The sequence below is a fragment of the Leptonotus elevatus genome, chromosome 13 (genome assembly GCF_054856555.1).
Source record: "Leptonotus elevatus isolate MCC_2025b chromosome 13, RoL_Lele_1.0, whole genome shotgun sequence".
NCBI lineage: Eukaryota > Metazoa > Chordata > Actinopteri > Syngnathiformes > Syngnathidae > Leptonotus > Leptonotus elevatus.
This window is the reverse complement of record NC_141251.1, coordinates 2,411,135-2,430,284: the sequence shown is the minus strand read 5'-3', so window position 1 is coordinate 2,430,284 and position 19,150 is coordinate 2,411,135. Positions and strand designations below refer to the sequence as shown.

General features: G+C 40.4%; 1 protein-coding gene and 1 long non-coding RNA gene across 6 annotated transcripts in view; both read left to right on the top strand.

The window, feature by feature from the left end:
- The first annotated feature begins 13 nt into the window (after window positions 1–13).
- Window positions 14–17,528, top strand: adss2 (adenylosuccinate synthase 2). The gene is made up of 13 exons (XM_086092996.1): window positions 14–312; window positions 4,616–4,718; window positions 6,243–6,311; window positions 6,398–6,448; window positions 6,524–6,590; window positions 9,600–9,707; window positions 11,207–11,288; window positions 11,369–11,495; window positions 14,151–14,305; window positions 14,844–14,968; window positions 15,036–15,133; window positions 15,216–15,365; window positions 16,778–17,528. The coding sequence occupies exons 1-13, from the start codon at window positions 154–156 to the stop codon at window positions 16,828–16,830; spliced, it is 1,347 nt and encodes a 448-aa protein (XP_085949122.1). The 5' UTR covers window positions 14–153; the 3' UTR covers window positions 16,831–17,528.
- Window positions 17,529–18,069: 541 nt separating this feature from the next.
- Window positions 18,070–19,150, top strand: part of LOC147163454 (uncharacterized) — a 27,652-nt gene continuing 26,571 nt past the window's right edge. For all 5 annotated transcript variants that reach the window (XR_015096881.1, XR_015096885.1, XR_015096882.1 and 2 more), the window contains exons 1-2: window positions 18,070–18,153; window positions 18,633–18,666. This is a non-coding gene — a long non-coding RNA (uncharacterized LOC147163454). The remainder of the gene's footprint in view (window positions 18,154–18,632; window positions 18,667–19,150) is intronic.

The following is a 19,150-nucleotide window of genomic DNA, read 5'->3' as shown; positions in this document are numbered from 1 at the left end:
TGACACCTGTACGCATGCGCAGGGCGTGTTACTTCCTGGCGTCGAACGTTGCCGTGGGAGTGGGCTGGCGTTTGGACCACTCCACTCAGATCTGTTGCCGAACCACAAATTAAACTCAAGTCAGCCCCGGAGCCCCCCCAGCAGCGGTCGGATATGTCGGAAAGTGTGTGCCAGGAGCCGGCGACGCGGCCCGGCAGACCGCCGGTGGGCAACCAAGTGACGGTGGTGCTGGGCGCGCAGTGGGGCGACGAGGGGAAAGGCAAAGTTGTGGACCTGCTGGCGCAAGACGCCGACATGGTGTGCAGATGTCAGGTTGGTGTTGCGTTCACTTCTTGTCTCGCGCCCTCGGTTGAGCTATTCAGCGTTAAAATCATCAACCCATTCCCGCCTCAATAGCTTCATCTCATTAATTAAAAACAACAACAACATATATACTGTATATCTCCACCAAGCTTACCCTTTAACTGGCTTGCTGCCCAGATTCATCATACACCAATATGGTGTGTTTTTCCTGCTAAAGTCACCTTGACGTCTTGCTAGGTGTTTAGATCACCTATTCGGAGCACGTCTTTGAAGGCACCTTCTGGGCTCGTCTGATGTGACCAGGCGCTAGTTTTGAACTTGTAGCTACAATAGTGGACCATTTTTGTAAAGACGACGTAATCTTCGGACACGACTTGATAAAATGAGAGTCCTAACACTTACAGTAGGAATGAAGAATAATTGAAAGCCATCAGTGCTCGTAATAATATCGTATTTACATTACATAATCTACCAATATTAAATCATACTGAATTATTATGTAACAATAATATACTTTTTTTTTTAAGTCAAATTTTTGCCCATAATACATCATCATTCATATATGCAGCATTACCTCCTCTACACATTTGAGTTGCACATTGGCGAGTTGGTAATACACAATAAAGAAACTATTGACAATTCCTAACATCCGGGCATTCCTGATATTTCCACCATGCAACGCAATGCAAGTGCTTCCTTTACACGGTGAAAACTGTGACTAGCGTACAAACCAGGCTGATTGTTATAGTATAGTAATCAAACGACAATTCATCACATTTTGAAATCAAAATAATCCTCACAAATTAAATTACAATGATCCAAATGCTTTTCAATGAGCATTTTGCCTTGTGGCGTTAGGGCGGAATTGTCAATACCCCAAAATACATAAACAACTTTTCAAACTATGTTATTTCTCCAAAATCTGCTGTTGTTGACACTAAGGCAGCATTAAGTACACTTTTGACACATATACAAATGATAATGCATGACTCAGGTACGCTGACAGTGACAGCCAATTCCAAAAATGTGCCTTCATAAAGCAAACGTTGTACATTATTTCAGCCCATAATCTACCATTATTGAGACTTGAGCACCATTAGATACACCTTTGTCACATACACTCAGATGTGAGTATGCACCTTCATGAAACTGTTGTGTTCTTTACGCAAATCCACCATTAGATTTAGACATGTCATTTCATACACTTTGTTATTTTGTATAGTTGCAAATGACAATTTCACTGATATACTTAAATGCACCATTGAGATCCAATACAAAAAAAAATCAGCTTTTATAAATCTAATATAATTCCTCCATAAATCCTGGCAATGTTAAAGAGTGGCGTGGCGTGTGCCAGGTGTTGTTTCAAGAGCTTTTTATAAAACAACCTTTGCCAGCACTCTTGGCTGGGTGGTGTTCCTTACTGACCCGCGGGTCTCGCGGTATTAACAGCAGTGGGACATGGGTGGTGGGGGCGGGAGGGGGCGGGGGTGACAGACCGGTGGGTAGTGGTCGTTACGATGCACTGTCGTCACTTGGGTGGTGATTGGCTGCACCCAACGTGATGGAAAAGTTGTTTGCTCACAACACGTGGTACACAAAGAATAGTTTACAGTGGACATAACAGACACATTTTGTTTTCACGGCATGACTTCATCTAGAAGAAACAATATCAACATTTTGCAATTTCTCGTACCGCATATTTACGTAAGCGGCAGGAAATGCAACCGTCTCAGGCTCTCGCCTAATGTCAACTGTATAAACAAATACAATGTAGTTCACCCTCTGGCTGGCGGACTTCATGACAAAAAGTATGCTATGGCAGTACATCTTTTCATGTGGTTAATTTCTGCAGAATGCATACTGAACCTTGATATTTGGCATTCAGTTACACTGGTGTCTAATTGATGGTGTATTTCCTCAAATAGTGTCTGCGTCTCATTTATTCCAACTGCTGGATGTGTCATATACTCAAGACTCGGAATCACAAAGTAACACTTCTCTTTTGCCATAACAAAAAAATCAGAGTAACTGCATTGCGGCACAGTTGTTTTCAAATGGTGTTAACTGTTGCAAACCAAAACAGCAGCACCTACAATACCTTACTCCTTGAGCACTTTCTGGCCTACTTATTTCTCCATTGCAGTCCTTTAAATTTTTATATTAATATATATATATATTTTTTCATATTATTCCTAAAATACCTTCATGAAAGTCAAACATATGCAGTTGCGCAAAACAATACTATAGGCCTACTGCTATTTGTGTAAAAATAAAAGTCTATAATATACATTTGTTGAATGTCAAAATTGGTGCAAAACACACATCAGCTGACTGTTCTGTTGCCCCTGACGCTAACTCAACACTCGAGGTGTTTGTATACGCTAATGTTACGACACACGATGCACATGTCTTGCAATCTGACTACACACACACGTGTATCATTACGTAACCCTTTCGGGAGTACAAATACACTTTCATGGAAGCCACGATGATGAGAAACGAGCTCTTCGAGGTGAACCGGCTCCTTTTCACGCCCGGAGGAGTGCGGCGACAACCGCCACGCCTTCATTCAGTTTGACTTTGATTTGAATTTACGATTTGACATTTGCCTTTGCATACTAGACTGCAGAATGAATATGTTGACCGTCCTGAGCCAGGATGAGAAAATGTTGACATGACAAGTGCCCTCAGTCGCTTGTCAAACGATACTTCCAAGTGCATTTTTGCCGGGTTGCGGGGGTTGAAGGTGCTGCCAAGAATACAAATATTCAGTGTACCTGCTTGACATTCATGTTTTTTTTTTCATTTTTTATTAACTCTGTCACTTATTATTCATTAGCTTGCTGGTGAGTGTGGATTAAGCACAAAGTAAAGCTAAAGAAGGACAGAAATGAATTTATTTTGTACTTTTTGTCATTAGCATCCGCTTGTATTGGTCCAAATAGGGCAGTAACTAGCGGTGTGCCAAAAAATCGATTGTCATTTAGTACGATTCAGAATCCATTTTAAATGTCCCAAAATCAAATTTATTTAAATTATTTTATATTGTCTTGCCTTTGTTTGTGTGTGCCTTTATTGGGAGCGCTGTTCATGTTGTACACGATTTGCCCACTTAGGGGCAGTGTGGTTCCGCTCGTTCTGATACACTGCTAAGTTGTCGCTACATTAGAGAGTAGAAGGAAAAAGTCATGATCAAGTTGTTCCAATAAAAGTTGTTCTTTTTGCAGCGTAGTAATGTTAAGATGCTTCTCTGTATACATTCCTGAAGCATTTTGTATGAATAGCCGTTCTTTTGAGTGATAAAAGTGCCACGAGTAGCACGCTAATTAGCATTAGCGAGTCAGGCTGGAGTAGATCATGACGATTCTTTGCATATCTAGAATTGAAGTAGAAATCATTGTGAATCAAAAAAAAAATTCTGAATCGAATCGCAGACTCAAAAATCGGAATTGAATCGTGAGACAGTCAAAGATTCTTTCCCTTACTAGTAACCCACCAGGGTCTCTCTTAGCAAGGTTTACCAGTTTTCTTAATCAGTCAGCAATGGGTTGTTTGATTCCTTAAAGCTTTCAGTTCAGGATCCAAAAGCGACTAATTCAAATTTACTTTTCGTCATGGCAGTCCGCTTCTGTTAGAGACAAATAGGGCACCAACCTAGCAGATTCTTCATTTGGTTATTTAGCACCTCCGTATCTACCATGATTAACAAAACTCAACCAATAAAAATGTGTTTGTCCCTTTGCTAGCATCACAGGAATCTTGCTGTTGAAATATTCCTCCTGCTCACCGGGCATGTCACATTTCCTCGGTGAGAATCGACTAGACGTTTTTACTATCATCTCAGAAGTGCCCGGAGTTCATGGTGGGGTGCTGAAATGTCTTTAAAAAGGCACACCATGTGCTTAGTCACCTTTCCCACCCCCCTGCTCTACCTTTGGGGCGCCGCTGTCCGTGTCCAGGAATAACCAGAACTCCATGTGGTCGGAGCACATGCTGCGCTCCATTTATCGCCTCGGGCTCCTTTCGAAAAGGGAACACATCCTGGTCACGGGGCTAGCTCACGAACAAGTGCGTTCAATAGTGAACGTGTCCCGTCAAGTGGCAGAATATTTGAGCGTCATTCCACGCAGCGGCTCACCTGCTCTAGAAATCTGACCAAGTTTGGACATGGGGCAGTGGAATTGTAGCTATTTGTAAACGCTACTTGTTGCTTCCCGCTAAACTATCCAGTCTGCATTCCAAACACAGTCACACAAAGTTCCAGAACTTTCTCTTCAAGTGTGTCTCCGTGTTTGTCTTCTCTCTGCAGGGTGGCAACAACGCGGGACACACTGTGGTGGTTGACTCAGTGGAGTACGACTTTCACCTCCTACCCAGCGGCATCATTAACCCCGACGTCACCGCCTTCATCGGTGCGTTACGCCCCCACCCCGCGCCACTTAAAACGCCGCCACCGTTTTAGTACTACGTATGCTCCACTTGCTTAGCTTAGTTGCGTTCGGTTGCGTCGCTCGTCCACACATCTGCCCTAAAATTGAGGAAAACACTACGCTTTAGTGCCACCCATCTTAAGTGTAACCCCTTGCCTCCCCTTTTGTGCCTGTACGCCACCGCGTTGGTGCCAGCTTCTCGTCACGCCTTTAGTGCTACCTGTAGCACTCCCCTTAGTCCCTCCCACTTCCACTACCCCCTTGAGTGCCACCTATTGCGCTGCTTTTAGTGCCCTTTGTTTAATTCGCCTCCAGCATAATGGATTTGACTTGGAGCCAAACGTCAATGCAGCTGCAGTAGCTTCATTAACTAATGGAATCCAATGTTACCCTCACGCGCACATGCCCTTAAATCATTCACTCGCAGACATTTTCCCTGAAGCAACCCCCTTCGCTCCCGGCTGTTTCACTGGATTTTGACTGATTTTTGCAAGGCCCACAGAATATTGCGTTCTATTGCTATAAAAACATGGAACCTACTAAAAGAAAGATTTGAGTCTAGTAAGTAAGTATAGCAGCAATTAGCTGTAGAATATAGCTAAGTTTCATCAATATTCACATTCCCGGTAAAATTACTGGCAAAAGCGTTTTTTTTGTAATAAATACCATTGCTTTAAGCCACCTCTTCATGTCAGAAGCGGCATCAAAGCCTTCTGTATGCTCTAACATAAAAAAAAGTATAAATACGTTTTGGGGAGTGTAGGACAAAGTATTAAAAATACTTATTTACACATTTTTGGGTTTTAGTTAATGTGCTGATTTGTGATCTCGATATTTGAAGACACATTTTAACCCCTTTAGACCTGGATTTTTTTTTCCTGCTGTGCAATTTTTTATTTTTTTATTTTGTAATTATTACAGATTTGGACTCTTTTCCCACATAAGATTCAACATGAAAAAATTTCATGGGGTTATCTCATGCTTTTATTTGTTATAGTGGCCACCAGGATAGTATGGCTGTAACGTGCTATGTAACATTTTTAACATGAACATCATGTAAATCAACTTTCAATTGTTAGCTACAAAGGGGGCAAATCCAGGGTCCAGAAAGTAAAAACCCTGCCACAGTTTGGCTTTAGCCCCAGGTGCTAGCTAGATAGCTGGCTGGCTAACTCCCTAGCTAGCTTCCATGGTGCTTGTTGACCTTTTAGGGAGCCAGCTAGCATCAGGGGCTAAAGCCAAACTGTGGCAGGGTTTTTACTTTCTGGACCTGGATTGGATTTGCCACTTCTGGTTAGCTAGGATCCCACCATCAACCAGAAGTGTTGACATTATTCAAATGCGTTTTTATTGGTTTAGACACGCAAATATGTCATGTCCACTGCAATCATCTATGGGTCCGAAGGGGTTAAGGTTCTGAACTGAAATGGCCCTCATTTTTTAGACATTTCCTTGTTTTTTTGTAATGGAATACACTCTCACTGAGTGTTATTCTTTCAATACCAGGTAACGGTGTAGTGATCCACCTGCCAGGCCTGTTCGAAGAGGCCGCAAAGAACGAGCGCAAAGGCAAAAGTGAGTTGACTTTGCTCAGCGTGAGTTGACGCGTGTGACGCTGCTTCAGTCTGCTGAGTGTCAAAAACTGTATTTGGGGGGCGCAGGTCTGAAAGGCTGGGAGAAAAGGTTGATCATCTCAGACAGGGCGCACATCGGTAAGTCCCGCCTGCAGATGTGCGTGTGGCCTTCCCCGAGTTGTGTGTGAGCGAGTGTTTGTGCCTTCTCCGCAGTGTTTGACTTCCACCAAGCTGTGGATGGCGTTCAGGAGCAGCTGAGGCAAGAGCAAGCTGGCAAGAAGTAAGGAATCTCCATGGCTACCACACATAAACACACATGATGACAAAAAATATTTTTAAGCCTGTGATAAGCTTCTAAGAATTATACATTGCTTTTTTTTGTTTTAAACTTGTTTTATGTTAAAAGTGAATCAGCTGGGTGCAGAGAAGACATCCTACCAGTAGGTGGTGGTAGTGTGCGTTAAATAGCTTTCAAAAGGAGAAAAAAAAGTAAAAAATGTAGGACTATCGCGCTCATCTGTTTATATTACTTGATAGCCGATAAGCCAAGACTTTTGAAGCTGCGAGGCCACCATATTACTCCTCCCAAGAAACGTTTCTCGGCATGCGGTCCTATATATTTACAGTATCGAAATTGGAGAACATTTGAGACAGTACTGAGTAGAAATAGTAGGATTTATGATGTTTTAAATTTGTTAAACATAAACGAGGACTTCAGACATTTTACAACTTGCCTTAAATAATGTGTAAATTATATGCTTAAATGATGTTTACAGGAGGAAACTTGTATTTTTTTCAAATTAAAGAATTATAACTGTAATCCAACAAAAAATGCCTCTGCCAAATCTAATATTGGGGTCTAAGCAGAGGTGGCAAATCCAGGTTCAGAATGTAAAAACCCTCCCACAGTTTGGCTTTAGCCCCAGGTGCTAACTAGCTACCTAAAAGGTAAACAAGCACCATGGGAGCTAGCTAGGGAGCTAGCTACCTAGCACCTGGGGCTATAGCGAAACTGTGGCAGGGTTTTGACTTTCTGGACCTGGATTTATAACCTCAGGGTCTAAGGAACTGAGCGACTAAAGAAAAAGGGGGTGTTCAAAGCAGCACGTACCGTTCACTTGTTAAAAAATAGTGACCACCCCGTATGTCTAATCTGTACGTATACAGACTGAAAGCATTTAGAATTTATGTTTGTTTTGGTGTGGTTTGTTTTGTTAGTTTAGCACAGTTTTAAAACAAAGAGGGAATAAAGCCGGCTTGTAAGCAGCTTGAATTTCTGGATAAAACCTTTGAATGTGTTTCTTTGTATGACTGAAAAGTTTCCATCAACATGCCTCCAAAATGTCAAAATTGTGTTTGTTGATAGCATAACACCATAGGGATGCATTTTTACTTGTAAAACTGTTAACGGCGTATGTGAAGAATGTCAAGCGGGAGCCTGCGGAGCATTCCGGTTATTAGCATGAAGACAGGATCCAGTAATGCCTGTTGAAAGCTGGCGCGTCTTCATCTCCTTAAAGCCCAGAACACTCTGCCAAAGTGTGTGTATGTGCGTGCGTGCGTGCGTGCGTGCGTGCGTGCGTGTTTTAGAGAGCGAGAGAATGCTTTTAAAGGCTCGGGTAGATGGCTGCAAGCAATGAGCTGGTCTCTTTCCAACATCTTCAGGCATCCTTCAAGCGGCGCTCCGATGTCTCAAAGTCACACAACACAAGTCGCGCGTTGCCAGAACTTTTCAACTTCTAAAGGAAACGAACATGGAGCAATTAAAATGCTCACAGGGATTCGTTTACAACGCAAATTACAACCACAATGTTTAACACGCGGCCAACAACATTGATCAAAATAGCGTTATTATTTGGTATGTCTTTACAGAGTTCCCACATGGAACATTCTTATTAAAGGACAGGAAATGGAACTGCGGTAAACAAATACAGTGCTGCTTAGCCTCTGGATAGGCGCTTACTTTTGCCAAACTTATTTTAAGCAATTATTTTTGCTTTTCTTGGTCAAACTGTGACTGTACTTGTCGTCTACACACATATTTCCATAAAAAGAAGACTAGCTGTTGCACTTTTCTAAATAGAAAAATATTACATTTTGACATAACATTTTATTTCTTAGACTGTATATTATTTAAATATTTTGTTTTTATTTTGTTGCATTTATTTGTTTATTAATCTCTCACTTACTAAAGAAGTTAAGAATTGTGTGATGTGTATTTTATTCCCGTACTGGGAAAATTATTGATGTTGCATTCACCTAACAAGAAACCATTCAATCTAATATATGCAGTTGTCGCCTGAGCTCCACTGAGCCCGACCGTGAATAATTAGTCCCTTGGAATTTACATTAAAAAAAATTAATAAAAGCAAATAACTTAGGGGATAGTTTCAAAATCAATATTTGTGAATAATTACATTTGTGAATGCTGAAGCGTGAATATGCAGAGCTCCACTGTATTGTTAAATATTGTTTTATTGTCAACATTGCACTTTTATTTAAGAACCATTAATTTATTAGGGAAGTTAAGCAACCGTATGCATTTTGTACCCTTACTGGTCAAACTTTATGTTCTGTATCCATTTTCTATATTGCACGTATCCCAGCTGACTTTTCGCAAAAGGCAGGGTGAATGCTGAAACTAGATGTAATTAAATTCTATATTTAGTTTTTAACATTATTAAGTACATTATTTTAATTGCAGGATTTAGAATGAACAGTTTGCAGTTATTTTGTGCTTTTAATGTGACTATTTCTGTTCATGTTTCCACAATATTGAAATGTCATGCTTTTCCTCTTAAGTCATCACTCACTCTCGTTTCCTTTTGTGTAGACATCAATTAAAAAAAAAAAAACACACCTAAAATAATAATTGAAATACACTCGTGTGATGATTATGCTCACTCATTGATTTCTGAGTAGCACTCCAAAAGGTAACACTTTTGGAGGAACGATTGGCCTCGTCGTGTTTTGGATCGCCGCACTATTGCGCTCCTTGCCAGGGTTAATGATGAAACCCAATAACGTGCAAGGATAGTTGGCGTGCACATTCAGCCAACTGCCCGCGTGCTAACACTCTTTTAATAGTGTCAAGCTGAAAAGGGAAAATGCTGTGTCGGCAAAAACCAGCTGATGTGTTAAGGGGCATTTAGTGGCCAATAAAAATGTTTGTGATGGACATGTGCTAAAATGTAAATATTCAAGCTTCTGTTTAATAAGTTTGACATTAGATTGTTAAAACGACTCATTGAATGTTAATGTTGTCTTTGTTTTTGCATCGCCCGCCCAGCCTGGGGACGACAAAGAAGGGCATCGGTCCGGTGTATTCCACCAAGGCGGCACGCAGCGGCCTCAGGATATGCGACCTGCTCGCCGACTTCACGCACTTCTCCGAGAGGTTAGCGAGGCTTTTTTCTTCTTCTGGATGTGTCCCTCTTAAGTACCGCAAAGCTGTGATGTAACGTTTCAAACATTAGCGCAGTCTTCTTTTACAACGAAAACTTGATGCTTGCATAAGTTAGGTATACATGAACTCATTTACTCGCAGCCATTTTCACTGAAGCAACCCACTTTTGCTCCCGGCTGTTTTACTAGATTTTGACTGATTTTGCAAGGCCCACAGAATACTGTGTTGTGTTTTATTGCTATAAAAACATGGAGCCTACCAAAATAAAGATTAGAGTATACAAAAGTTGATTTCTATCCGTGTCCATTTTGCAGCAATTAGCATTAGAATATAGCTGTTTCATCATTAATTCACAAATCTGTTTATAACTGTGGGTAAATGAGCTTTGTTGCAACATGGCCCTGGTTGATCTCGTATACTCTGCTGCCACCTGCTGGCCGTTTTGGTTCTCTTCAGTTCAGAGGCTGCATCAAAGCCTTCTGTATTCTCGAGCATAAAAAAAACTTATAAATATGTCCATATTTAAAATAATAGTTTTTGGGAGCAAATGAGTTAAGGTGTTTATTAGAGCCAGGATTTTATTTATATAAATGTTTTCCATTAAACTCCACTGTAAACTTTAGATTTACAGATGCAATGCTGATGTGTGTTTGCGACAGCAAAACTTGCAAAATTGTAAACCCATCACATTGACTCATCTAGCAACTGAAGCTGTTTGTTTACTCAACTGTAGAGAGTACCAGACTATTCAGTGTAAGCCTTTATGTGTGCTTTTGTTGTTGTTGTTTAAACTTGACCATAAACCTCAGCTTTATAAGTTCTGGTATTGACAGCATGCGCGTGTAAAGGTTTGTGGTCATTCTTCATTTAGTCTTAAATAACTGAAAGCATGCAGGAATGTTTACTCTTTAATCTAACATATTTCTTCACATGGTGTCCGGAGACATTCACTCAACTGCATAGGATACTTGCCATCCACAAAGGGTTAAGGCATTTATTATGGGGAGGCATTTATTTTGGCACATTTTGAATTATAGTCGGGTGTAAACTTCAGATTGACAGGTGCAATGGCTGATGTGCCAACGATAACAATGTTTAATCCTACCTTATTTCATTACATGATGTCCAATGACAAGTATGTACTCAAATACTGATGACACCTGTCATCTCCTTATAGGCTTAAGGCATTTGGAGATGTTAGCGGGGATTGGTGGAGGGCTTGTATTTGTGCGCACGCTTCTCTAAACTCGAAACTTTAGCATTAATGATATCACGTCTACCACGAAACACAAGAGTCACATGAGCGAAAGAGGTGTTGTCGATTTGGGGTGTGGTGCTTGATTTTTTGGGGGAGACTCGATTAGATTGAAACAACAGCATCTTAAAAAAAAAAAAAAAAAAAAAAAACTAGCCTATGTTTATTAAAAGTTTTTTTTTCTTCTAAAGACTATTATTGTGGATGAGAAGGTCCATCTTGTTGAATGGTGCAGGTATAAAGTCTTGGCCCAGCAGTACCAGGCCATGTACCCCAGTCTGCAAATAGACATGGAGGGCGAGCTGGTCAAATTAAAGGTAAAGGCTGGAAAGTAATACAAATCATTTCCCCCAAAAATTCATAACTCCTTGAAACCTGATTTTTTTCCCCCCCCCAGGCCTACGTGGAGCAGATCAAGCCAATGGTGAGGGACGGCGTGTACTACATGTATGAAGCTCTCCACGGGCCTCCCAAGAACATTCTGGTTGAGGGAGCTAACGCGGCGCTGCTGGACATCGACTTTGGTCAGTAGTGAAACGATAGAGCACTTGCATGACTGCCGCGATTGTGTACGTCTAAACATATACAGTAATCCCCCCTTATATCGCCTTACACCTATTGTGAATTTTTCTGTTAAACATTTCCGTCGTCGAGGCAATAGATTCCAACGGAAAATGTCGGAATCCATTGCTTCAGCTCGATCGACTGTCTCGTCGGATTAAAATAGGGGTGTCAAAATGAGTGCGTTAATTTAAAGTTGCTTTAACGCCACCATTTTTTTTAACACGCGATTAATGACCGCCCCTTACTTAGAAAGCCAGTACGAGGGGAATTCCAGTCGCAACAAAGCAGACACGGCTATGTCAAAATTTTGCAGTAATACATTTTATAATAATGCATATATTTGTGGAGACTGGGATCAAGTTCTATTTTACAATTTTAAATATGCAGAATTTCACAAGTTGCTTCATGTTAAAGATTAGATAGCTCTTAATATGAAAAGAAAAATGCACTGAGCTTTCACCAACGTATTACAAATGCAATTATGCCACCCAGTGGCAGAAAAATGACCTCAACACAAATCAATATCACACTTGACTTTTTTACAGTACATCTTTTTTTTAATTTTAACTCAATTTAATAAATTATAATTAAAAATGTCCCTTTGCTCTATCTCACATGCTCCCAATTTTATTGCTACACACACACACACTGGGTGGGGTCACACTCACAGTGTAGGGGTAGAGTTTGCCAGTCAGCGAGCTGGCGAACTCAGTAACAGTGCTAGGTATCACTAAGCACGCTGACGTGACGACTGGGACGTGTCCCTGCCAGGCCTGGGGTTCTGGGGTACCGCCCCTCCCCCGGTGCTCCCTCCTCTCCTTCCCTCCCCAGTGTTCCGCCCTTCCACGCGGCTGGAGGTGGGATAGGCACAGGTGCCCTCTGGGTGCCCTCTGTGCACCGTACATTTTGTTGTACATTTAGAACAGATATAAAATTTGCGATTAATCGGGAGTTAACTATTGAAGTCATGCAATTAATTACGATTAAAAAAAAAAAAGTAATTGCCTGACACCCCTAGTTTAAAATAAGTGTTGTCTTTTTGTTTTGTGTTTTGTCAACTACATTGATTCCAATGTGTTGCAATACTGTCTCATGACAGTTGATAGGAAACTGTGGCAAATGTCACACAGCAGCAACAGCATCAGACCTTCGCTTCCTTTCTCACTTGTTTGCCAAAATGAGTTGGAATGATTGACAGGATCACCAACATGCTTTTTTGCCACAACACGCCTGCTGAGTTACAATGGTCGCCGCGGGCGACGAACCCGCCGCGTCCTTTTGATGACAAAACACTGGACTGTGCTGCATGCCGGTGTCAAGGCACTAATGTTTCCGTCACATTTGCTGCAACAAAAAAATGAAAACAATAGAACCACTTAATTCCCAATCAGGTCATGTCATGTAATCTTAGGTAATACCTTTTTTTTTTGTAACATAAAGAAATGAGATGCATGAGATGACACCTTTGTGCTACCACATCTTCATTCATCTTCAAAGTTAAGACTGAGTTTTGTTAACCTTTTACCCTTCCGTTGCAAAGGCCTCTTAGCAACGACTTCCACCTTTGCTCTAGTCTACAATGTTAAATAAACCACCTTCACAGTTAAGACTTGACTCATTTGTTACGCTAAATTGTACGTCACAAATGAAGAATCTCTTTTCATTTGGGTTTTGTAGCAGTTTAATTGTACACTTGACAGTTTTTACACTTTTATGACAGTTAAGAAGGTGGAAAAGGTTATATGATGGCTAGAGGGTTAACTTTTGCAAATATATTCTCTTATTTTTTTTACCATAGGTTCCACTAGGGCTGTTCGATTATGAAGAATATACTAATAAAATAATTTTTTTGGGGGGGTCATAATTGAAATCCCGATTAAGACAATCATTTCTTTTTTGGTACAAAACAAGAAAAATGTTTAAACAAAAACAATATTAAGACAAATAACATTCTTTAAAACACTATAATTATGCAAGTTCCTTTTGGAGGAAAAAAATGTATTAAATTAGTTATAACATTTAAAAAGGTACAAATGTATGAATTTAAATAACTCATTAAACTCAATTAGTATTAATATATATTTTTTTTTAACGATTAAGCTGAATTTGTGATTGTGGAGTGTAATGATTGAAATTGTAATTGAATTTCGATTAATTGCACAGCCCTAGGTTCCACTGTATACACTTGCATGAAGAGAGATAGAGATCGGAAAGTGTTTTTTTCCTCAGACCACTAAGCCTTCTACATTACTGGTCATTGTGGTTTTAGAGGTGCCTTCGGTGTATCGACACGCTGCGTTCCGAGTGGTGTCCGGTCGCGGCCACTCGACACGACCCAGCTGGCATGCCAAATATCAGGACACGCTAAAATAAACATGTTATGTCAATCTGGGGCGTTATACTGTGCTGGAAAGTACTCTACTTAAGGAGCTTTTTTTTTTTTATCAGGTAGCTTTGCTGTATGTTAATGTTTATTTTTGTGCCTGTATTTGTATTTTTTTGCTTTTTATTTATTTTTTTACTACTTTTGCCACCTGAGTACACCCAATGGCAAAACTAAGAGAAACCTTGGTCACAAAGCTGATATAAACAACTTTGTGTGTGTGTTTTTTTAGGGACGTATCCGTTTGTGACGTCATCCAACTGCACGGTGGGCGGGGTCTGCACGGGCCTCGGCATGCCGCCGCAGAATGTTGGCAAGGTTTATGGCGTGGTCAAGGCCTACACCACCCGGGTCGGCATCGGCGCCTTCCCCTCCGAGCAGAACAATGTATGTCAACAAACTAATTTATCTTGATATTGTATACAGATTGTAGGTTTTTTTTTGTGTGTTGGAGAATTGTACAAGTGTAATATTGTACTGTAGAATTGGACTCATGGGGCAAAATATTAGGTACACATATCGGCAAGTACTGCATCTAAATATAGTCAGTAAATGTCTGCCTTTACAAAGAGGGGTTTGTAATTATTTTTAATACTACAATCATTACAAAAGTAGTTCAGCTTTTGATGCATTACGTGCAGGTGTAGCGAATTAATTTTCTTTTCAAACAGTGCCATCTAGAGGAGGCTTTGTGACACTACTTCCAATTGCAAGCAAGTTCAAAACGTTGCATTTTAAAATACCCTCAGAAATGTGTTGTTATACATTTGACATTGTTTTTAGGATCGATGTATTTTATTTCTAATACTATACATGACAAATAGGCTCATTTTAACTGGAGTTTACATTGCCAAATATGCTTCCTCTTCCTGGCGATTCTTTTTCAACTCGCTCAACCAATGTGTGCCCATGCTGTGACATTCAGGAAATCGGCGAGCTGCTGCAGACGCGTGGCAAAGAGGTCGGGGTGACCACAGGCAGGAAGCGGCGCTGCGGTTGGCTCGACCTGGTGCTCATCAAATACGCGCACATGATCAACGGCTTCTCGGCGTGAGTTCACCACCTCTGGCGCAAATGTGACTTAAGCAACACGGGCTAAATCTCCGCACGTTCGCAGTTTAGCACTGACCAAACTGGACATACTTGATGTCCTCCCGGAGATCAAAGTGGGAGTGGCCTACAAAGTCGACAGCCAAACGATACCGCACTTCCCAGGTAAGTGGAGAAACTTTTGAATAAAAACAAATTATAACCAGAGTTAAGGTCAGCGATATTCAAGTGATGTGACTGCGTGCAGCCAATCAGGAGGTGCTGATGCATGTGGAGGTTCAATACGTGACGCTGCCAGGCTGGAACAGCAACACGACGGCCGCCAGGAGCTTCGACGAGCTCCCGGAGAACGCCCAGAAATACGTGCGCTTCGTCGAGGAGCACGTGGGAGTACCTGGTACGAATACACGGCAAGCAAAAGTGACATTTTGCCAACTACAATTTCAATGGTTACATAAGAGAACCAACTTCTGTTTCTATTTTATTCTTTATTTCTATTTTTGACTAGAATGGCGTATCTCCTTTGACAACATTTTCTGTATAAATGGTGGCCAACCAATAGATGACATTAGTCGGGTTTCCATCCAATTGTTTCGAATTTTTTAAGCGAATTGACTGAAAATGCGCAAAACGCACATGCGACTTATGACCGTTTCCATCTGTTTTTCTTTTGCGAATATTGAGAGGGGACTCCGCCGCTGTAGGTGGCGCTATACACCACAGAGATGTGATCCACCAGTAATTTAAAAGAAGAAAAGCAGGAAGCGACTGCGCCGTGCGATGACGAAATATCCGGTCAAAACTTGCGCCGTGTATCCGGTCTTGTCAGCGGTTATTCGCAAAACCTGTTTCCATTGACAAAATTCGCATTTTCCTTTTTTCGATACGCTTCAAAATCCACCCCCTCTAAGCGCAATTATTATTTTTTGCTTATTTAGGGCCCTTTTTTGAATTTCTAGTGTTTCCATTCAGTTTTATTTTTTCACATTTCTTGAAAATTCAAATAAAAATGGGTGGATCACTAAAATTATATCAGCTTAGTAGGCCTAAATGGTTATCAAAAAACGAAACAGTTGTATCCCTAAAAAATATTTGATATTTTTTAATATTAATGTATGTATTCTATAGGTTAGACAAATGAACAGATTTAGGCTCAATCCCATTTCTTCCTCTTCACCCTCCACCCTTTGTCTCGTTTATCTCTTCCCTCCCTTTCACTTCTTTAGGGAAGCAAAAACAAAAAAATCCCTGTAGGAATTGGGACCGTACTGTCGCTATCCAATCAGCTACGTCGTTACCTCGAGCTGCGTGCTGGTTATGACGGACGGTGACAATCGTGAACATTTACCAAAACACACAACTGTGCCAATTTCTGCCACAGGATACACCATTCGATAAAACCACTATGATTACTATGACATTCAATAAATATTAGCATACTTACATTTACGTGTCTCCTGCGTTTTGTTTTTTCCTGGTGTCACCGCCATTGCTTCCTGCGGTATTGCCGAGGGGGCGTGACTGTAGTAAGGGAGGGACGAGTTGAGGGGTAAAGGGATTGGGATTGGGCCTTAAATCTCCTTCCATTTATCTGACAGTTAACATTTACACAGTATACATTACTGTCATCGACAACTAGGCAATTTATTATATTTTTATGTATGGAGTTCCACTGAGAATGAAATAGAAACACCCTTGGTTGAACACCTGCATATTGTTAAAAATAATTCATGTCGATAAACAAAGACAGGAAGCCATTTTGTGAGTTTTGACACTGGGTATAAAATGTCCTTCTGTGTTTTCTCGCAGTGAAATGGATCGGTGTGGGCAAACCTCGGGAGTCCATGATCCAGCTCTTCTAGACACCACCAACATCTTGTCAGCCTCTTCCAACATGCACGCACGCACGCACACACACACACACACACGTACAGTACATACACACAGCCTGACTACCTGACTGGACTCTCTTGATTTCCGACGCGATTGTCGGATTGCTAAGGCTTTTTACACACTGTACGGTCAGAACCACTACCGTGCCGGGATTTTTAACCTCATTACCTGTTTGTACCAGACCCTTAATAAAACTCAGCATACACCAGCGCCATTAACATATGAACCCACCCACACTGTTTGAATCGCGCTGTGCCTGTGTCTTGCCGTCCCGTTTTAAAGATGCTTTGTGTTTTATTCTGTCAGTCAGGTGGACGTGGCACTTTTTTGACATAAGGGTTAAAGGGATCTTTTTATGTTTAACTTTTTATTTGCGGGGGGGGGGCTCAACCAAATATTTTTAACTTGTCGCCACTCATTTCTTCCTCATGTCACAACTCATGCCTTTCTAAAAGGTTTTATTTTCAACTGGTGAGTTTTTCCCTTTAATCTCCACAGAAAATCTCTTTTGCCCGCTCTTGGGTTCCAATTGTTGCAACTGTTACACTTTTTTGTTGTTGTCATTTAAATCAGTTCTGTGGATCCAGAGCAAATGCAGCTTGATACTCACTACCATGAGTTTAAAGCATCCATCCTCACAGAGAAAAAATTAAATGTGGAAAACTAATGTTGTGTTACTCATTTATATATGTGTGTATTCAACATGGGTTGCGGGCATGCTAGAGTTCATCCCAGCTGTCTTCTGCCAGTAGACCCTGACCTGGTCACCAGCCAATTGTTAGACGAACAACCAGGAGGGAGTCGGAGCAGCCTACCCTGAGAAAACTCACACACACGGGAGAACTCCAGCAAAAAAAAAAAAAAAAGCAGGAGCGCAGATTCAAACCCACGACCTCTGCACTGTGAGGCAGATGTGCTAACCAGTCACCCGCGTGCCGCCTAATAATGATATGAATTTAAAAGGATTAAATAAAAATACTTTTTAATCATGTAAAGACAACAATTTGGAGTTGCAGAAATATAAATGAGAAAGATGATTTGTAACAATATTAGGATGTGTTGGAGAAAATGACCAAATATGTGGCTAATCCAAATATTTTTCAAAAGAAAATACACAAGTCAGGCTACTGTATTTGTCTCAGTCTTTACTTCTTGGGATATTGAATTGAAAAACTGTTGGGGCATAAATCAGACTAAAGTGAAGTTCCGCCATTTTGTTAATCAAGTGAGTGGCAGCTTCTTCTCGTCTGTGCCACAGGCAAAAATTGATAAACGTTGGCTTCTATTTTATGGTATGTATCATAAAACATTGCCGTGTAAATGATTAAATGTCAACAGAAAGCTATTTAGTGTATATTTTTTTGTAAGTATATAGCTTGGCTACATTACAATCATAATTCGGAAATAAAGTTATGCTAGCTGATGCTTACACCAGACAACTACAATAATGACCTACACGCACTTGTTTTAAGATCTCAATTGTCTTGAGTATCTTTTTTACACATTCGTTTAGACAGTTGACTTAATTGTTACAATAAAAGGTTGACCCAAAAGAAAACTAAGCCTACATTGGTACTAGAAATAACGAATTACTGGTAGCTAGGTAGCTCGCTAGAGCACCAGTTAAAGACTGCGCGCTCAGAATCCAGAAAAGATAAGTAGGATTCGAAGACGTGTTATTAAGATAGAAATTGTGGTGGGAAAATCAATGCACATTTGTCATTTAAAGTTAATGTTTCCTGCACTATATAAATGCAATTTTTTTTTGTAGGATCACAAGTCACCTGAAAACTCCTTTTGCTATGGTATGTAAAATGTAATTTAAGATGTTATTTGTCAGCCATTTTATATGTTGTTGCTATTATTATTATTATTATTATTATTATTATTATTATTATTATTATTATTATTATTTGGACATTCACTAACGAGATGAGTTCAACTCTTTTAAATGCAAGGTTTTATTTAGAACACGAGATGGCGCCCTTCAACTGCAAATGATGGGAAAGATCAATAACCACCACTGTGCCAACTTCAGTGGGGATTTTAACGCTGATGGTTTCTGTTTTATTGTTGTTGTATTTTATCTACATTTTCAATTGTACATTGTATTATATACAGTAAAACTGGGTTCACATATGTATATTGTACCTGGAAACTCTACATTTTGTTACATTGCAGGATTTGCAGCCTTTATTAAAGAAAAAAGAGTAAATTTAACGTTAGAAAAAAACTGAGTTGAATCTAATTTGGAATAAGGTGGTAATATAAAATGTGGATGCACTGTTT

What these genes read in the sequence shown, in the direction of transcription:
- adss2 (XM_086092996.1), top strand. Translation starts at nt 154, where the DNA reads ATGTCGGAAAGTGTGTGCCAGGAGCCGGCGACGCGGCCCGGCAGACCG. An exon ending in CGACGTCACCGCCTTCATCG is followed by an intron (nt 4,719 to 6,242) that starts GTGCGTTACGCC and finishes TTTCAATACCAG; the next exon opens with GTAACGGTGTAGTGATCCAC. An exon ending in GCGAGCTGGTCAAATTAAAG is followed by an intron (nt 11,289 to 11,368) that starts GTAAAGGCTGGA and finishes TCCCCCCCCCAG; the next exon opens with GCCTACGTGGAGCAGATCAA.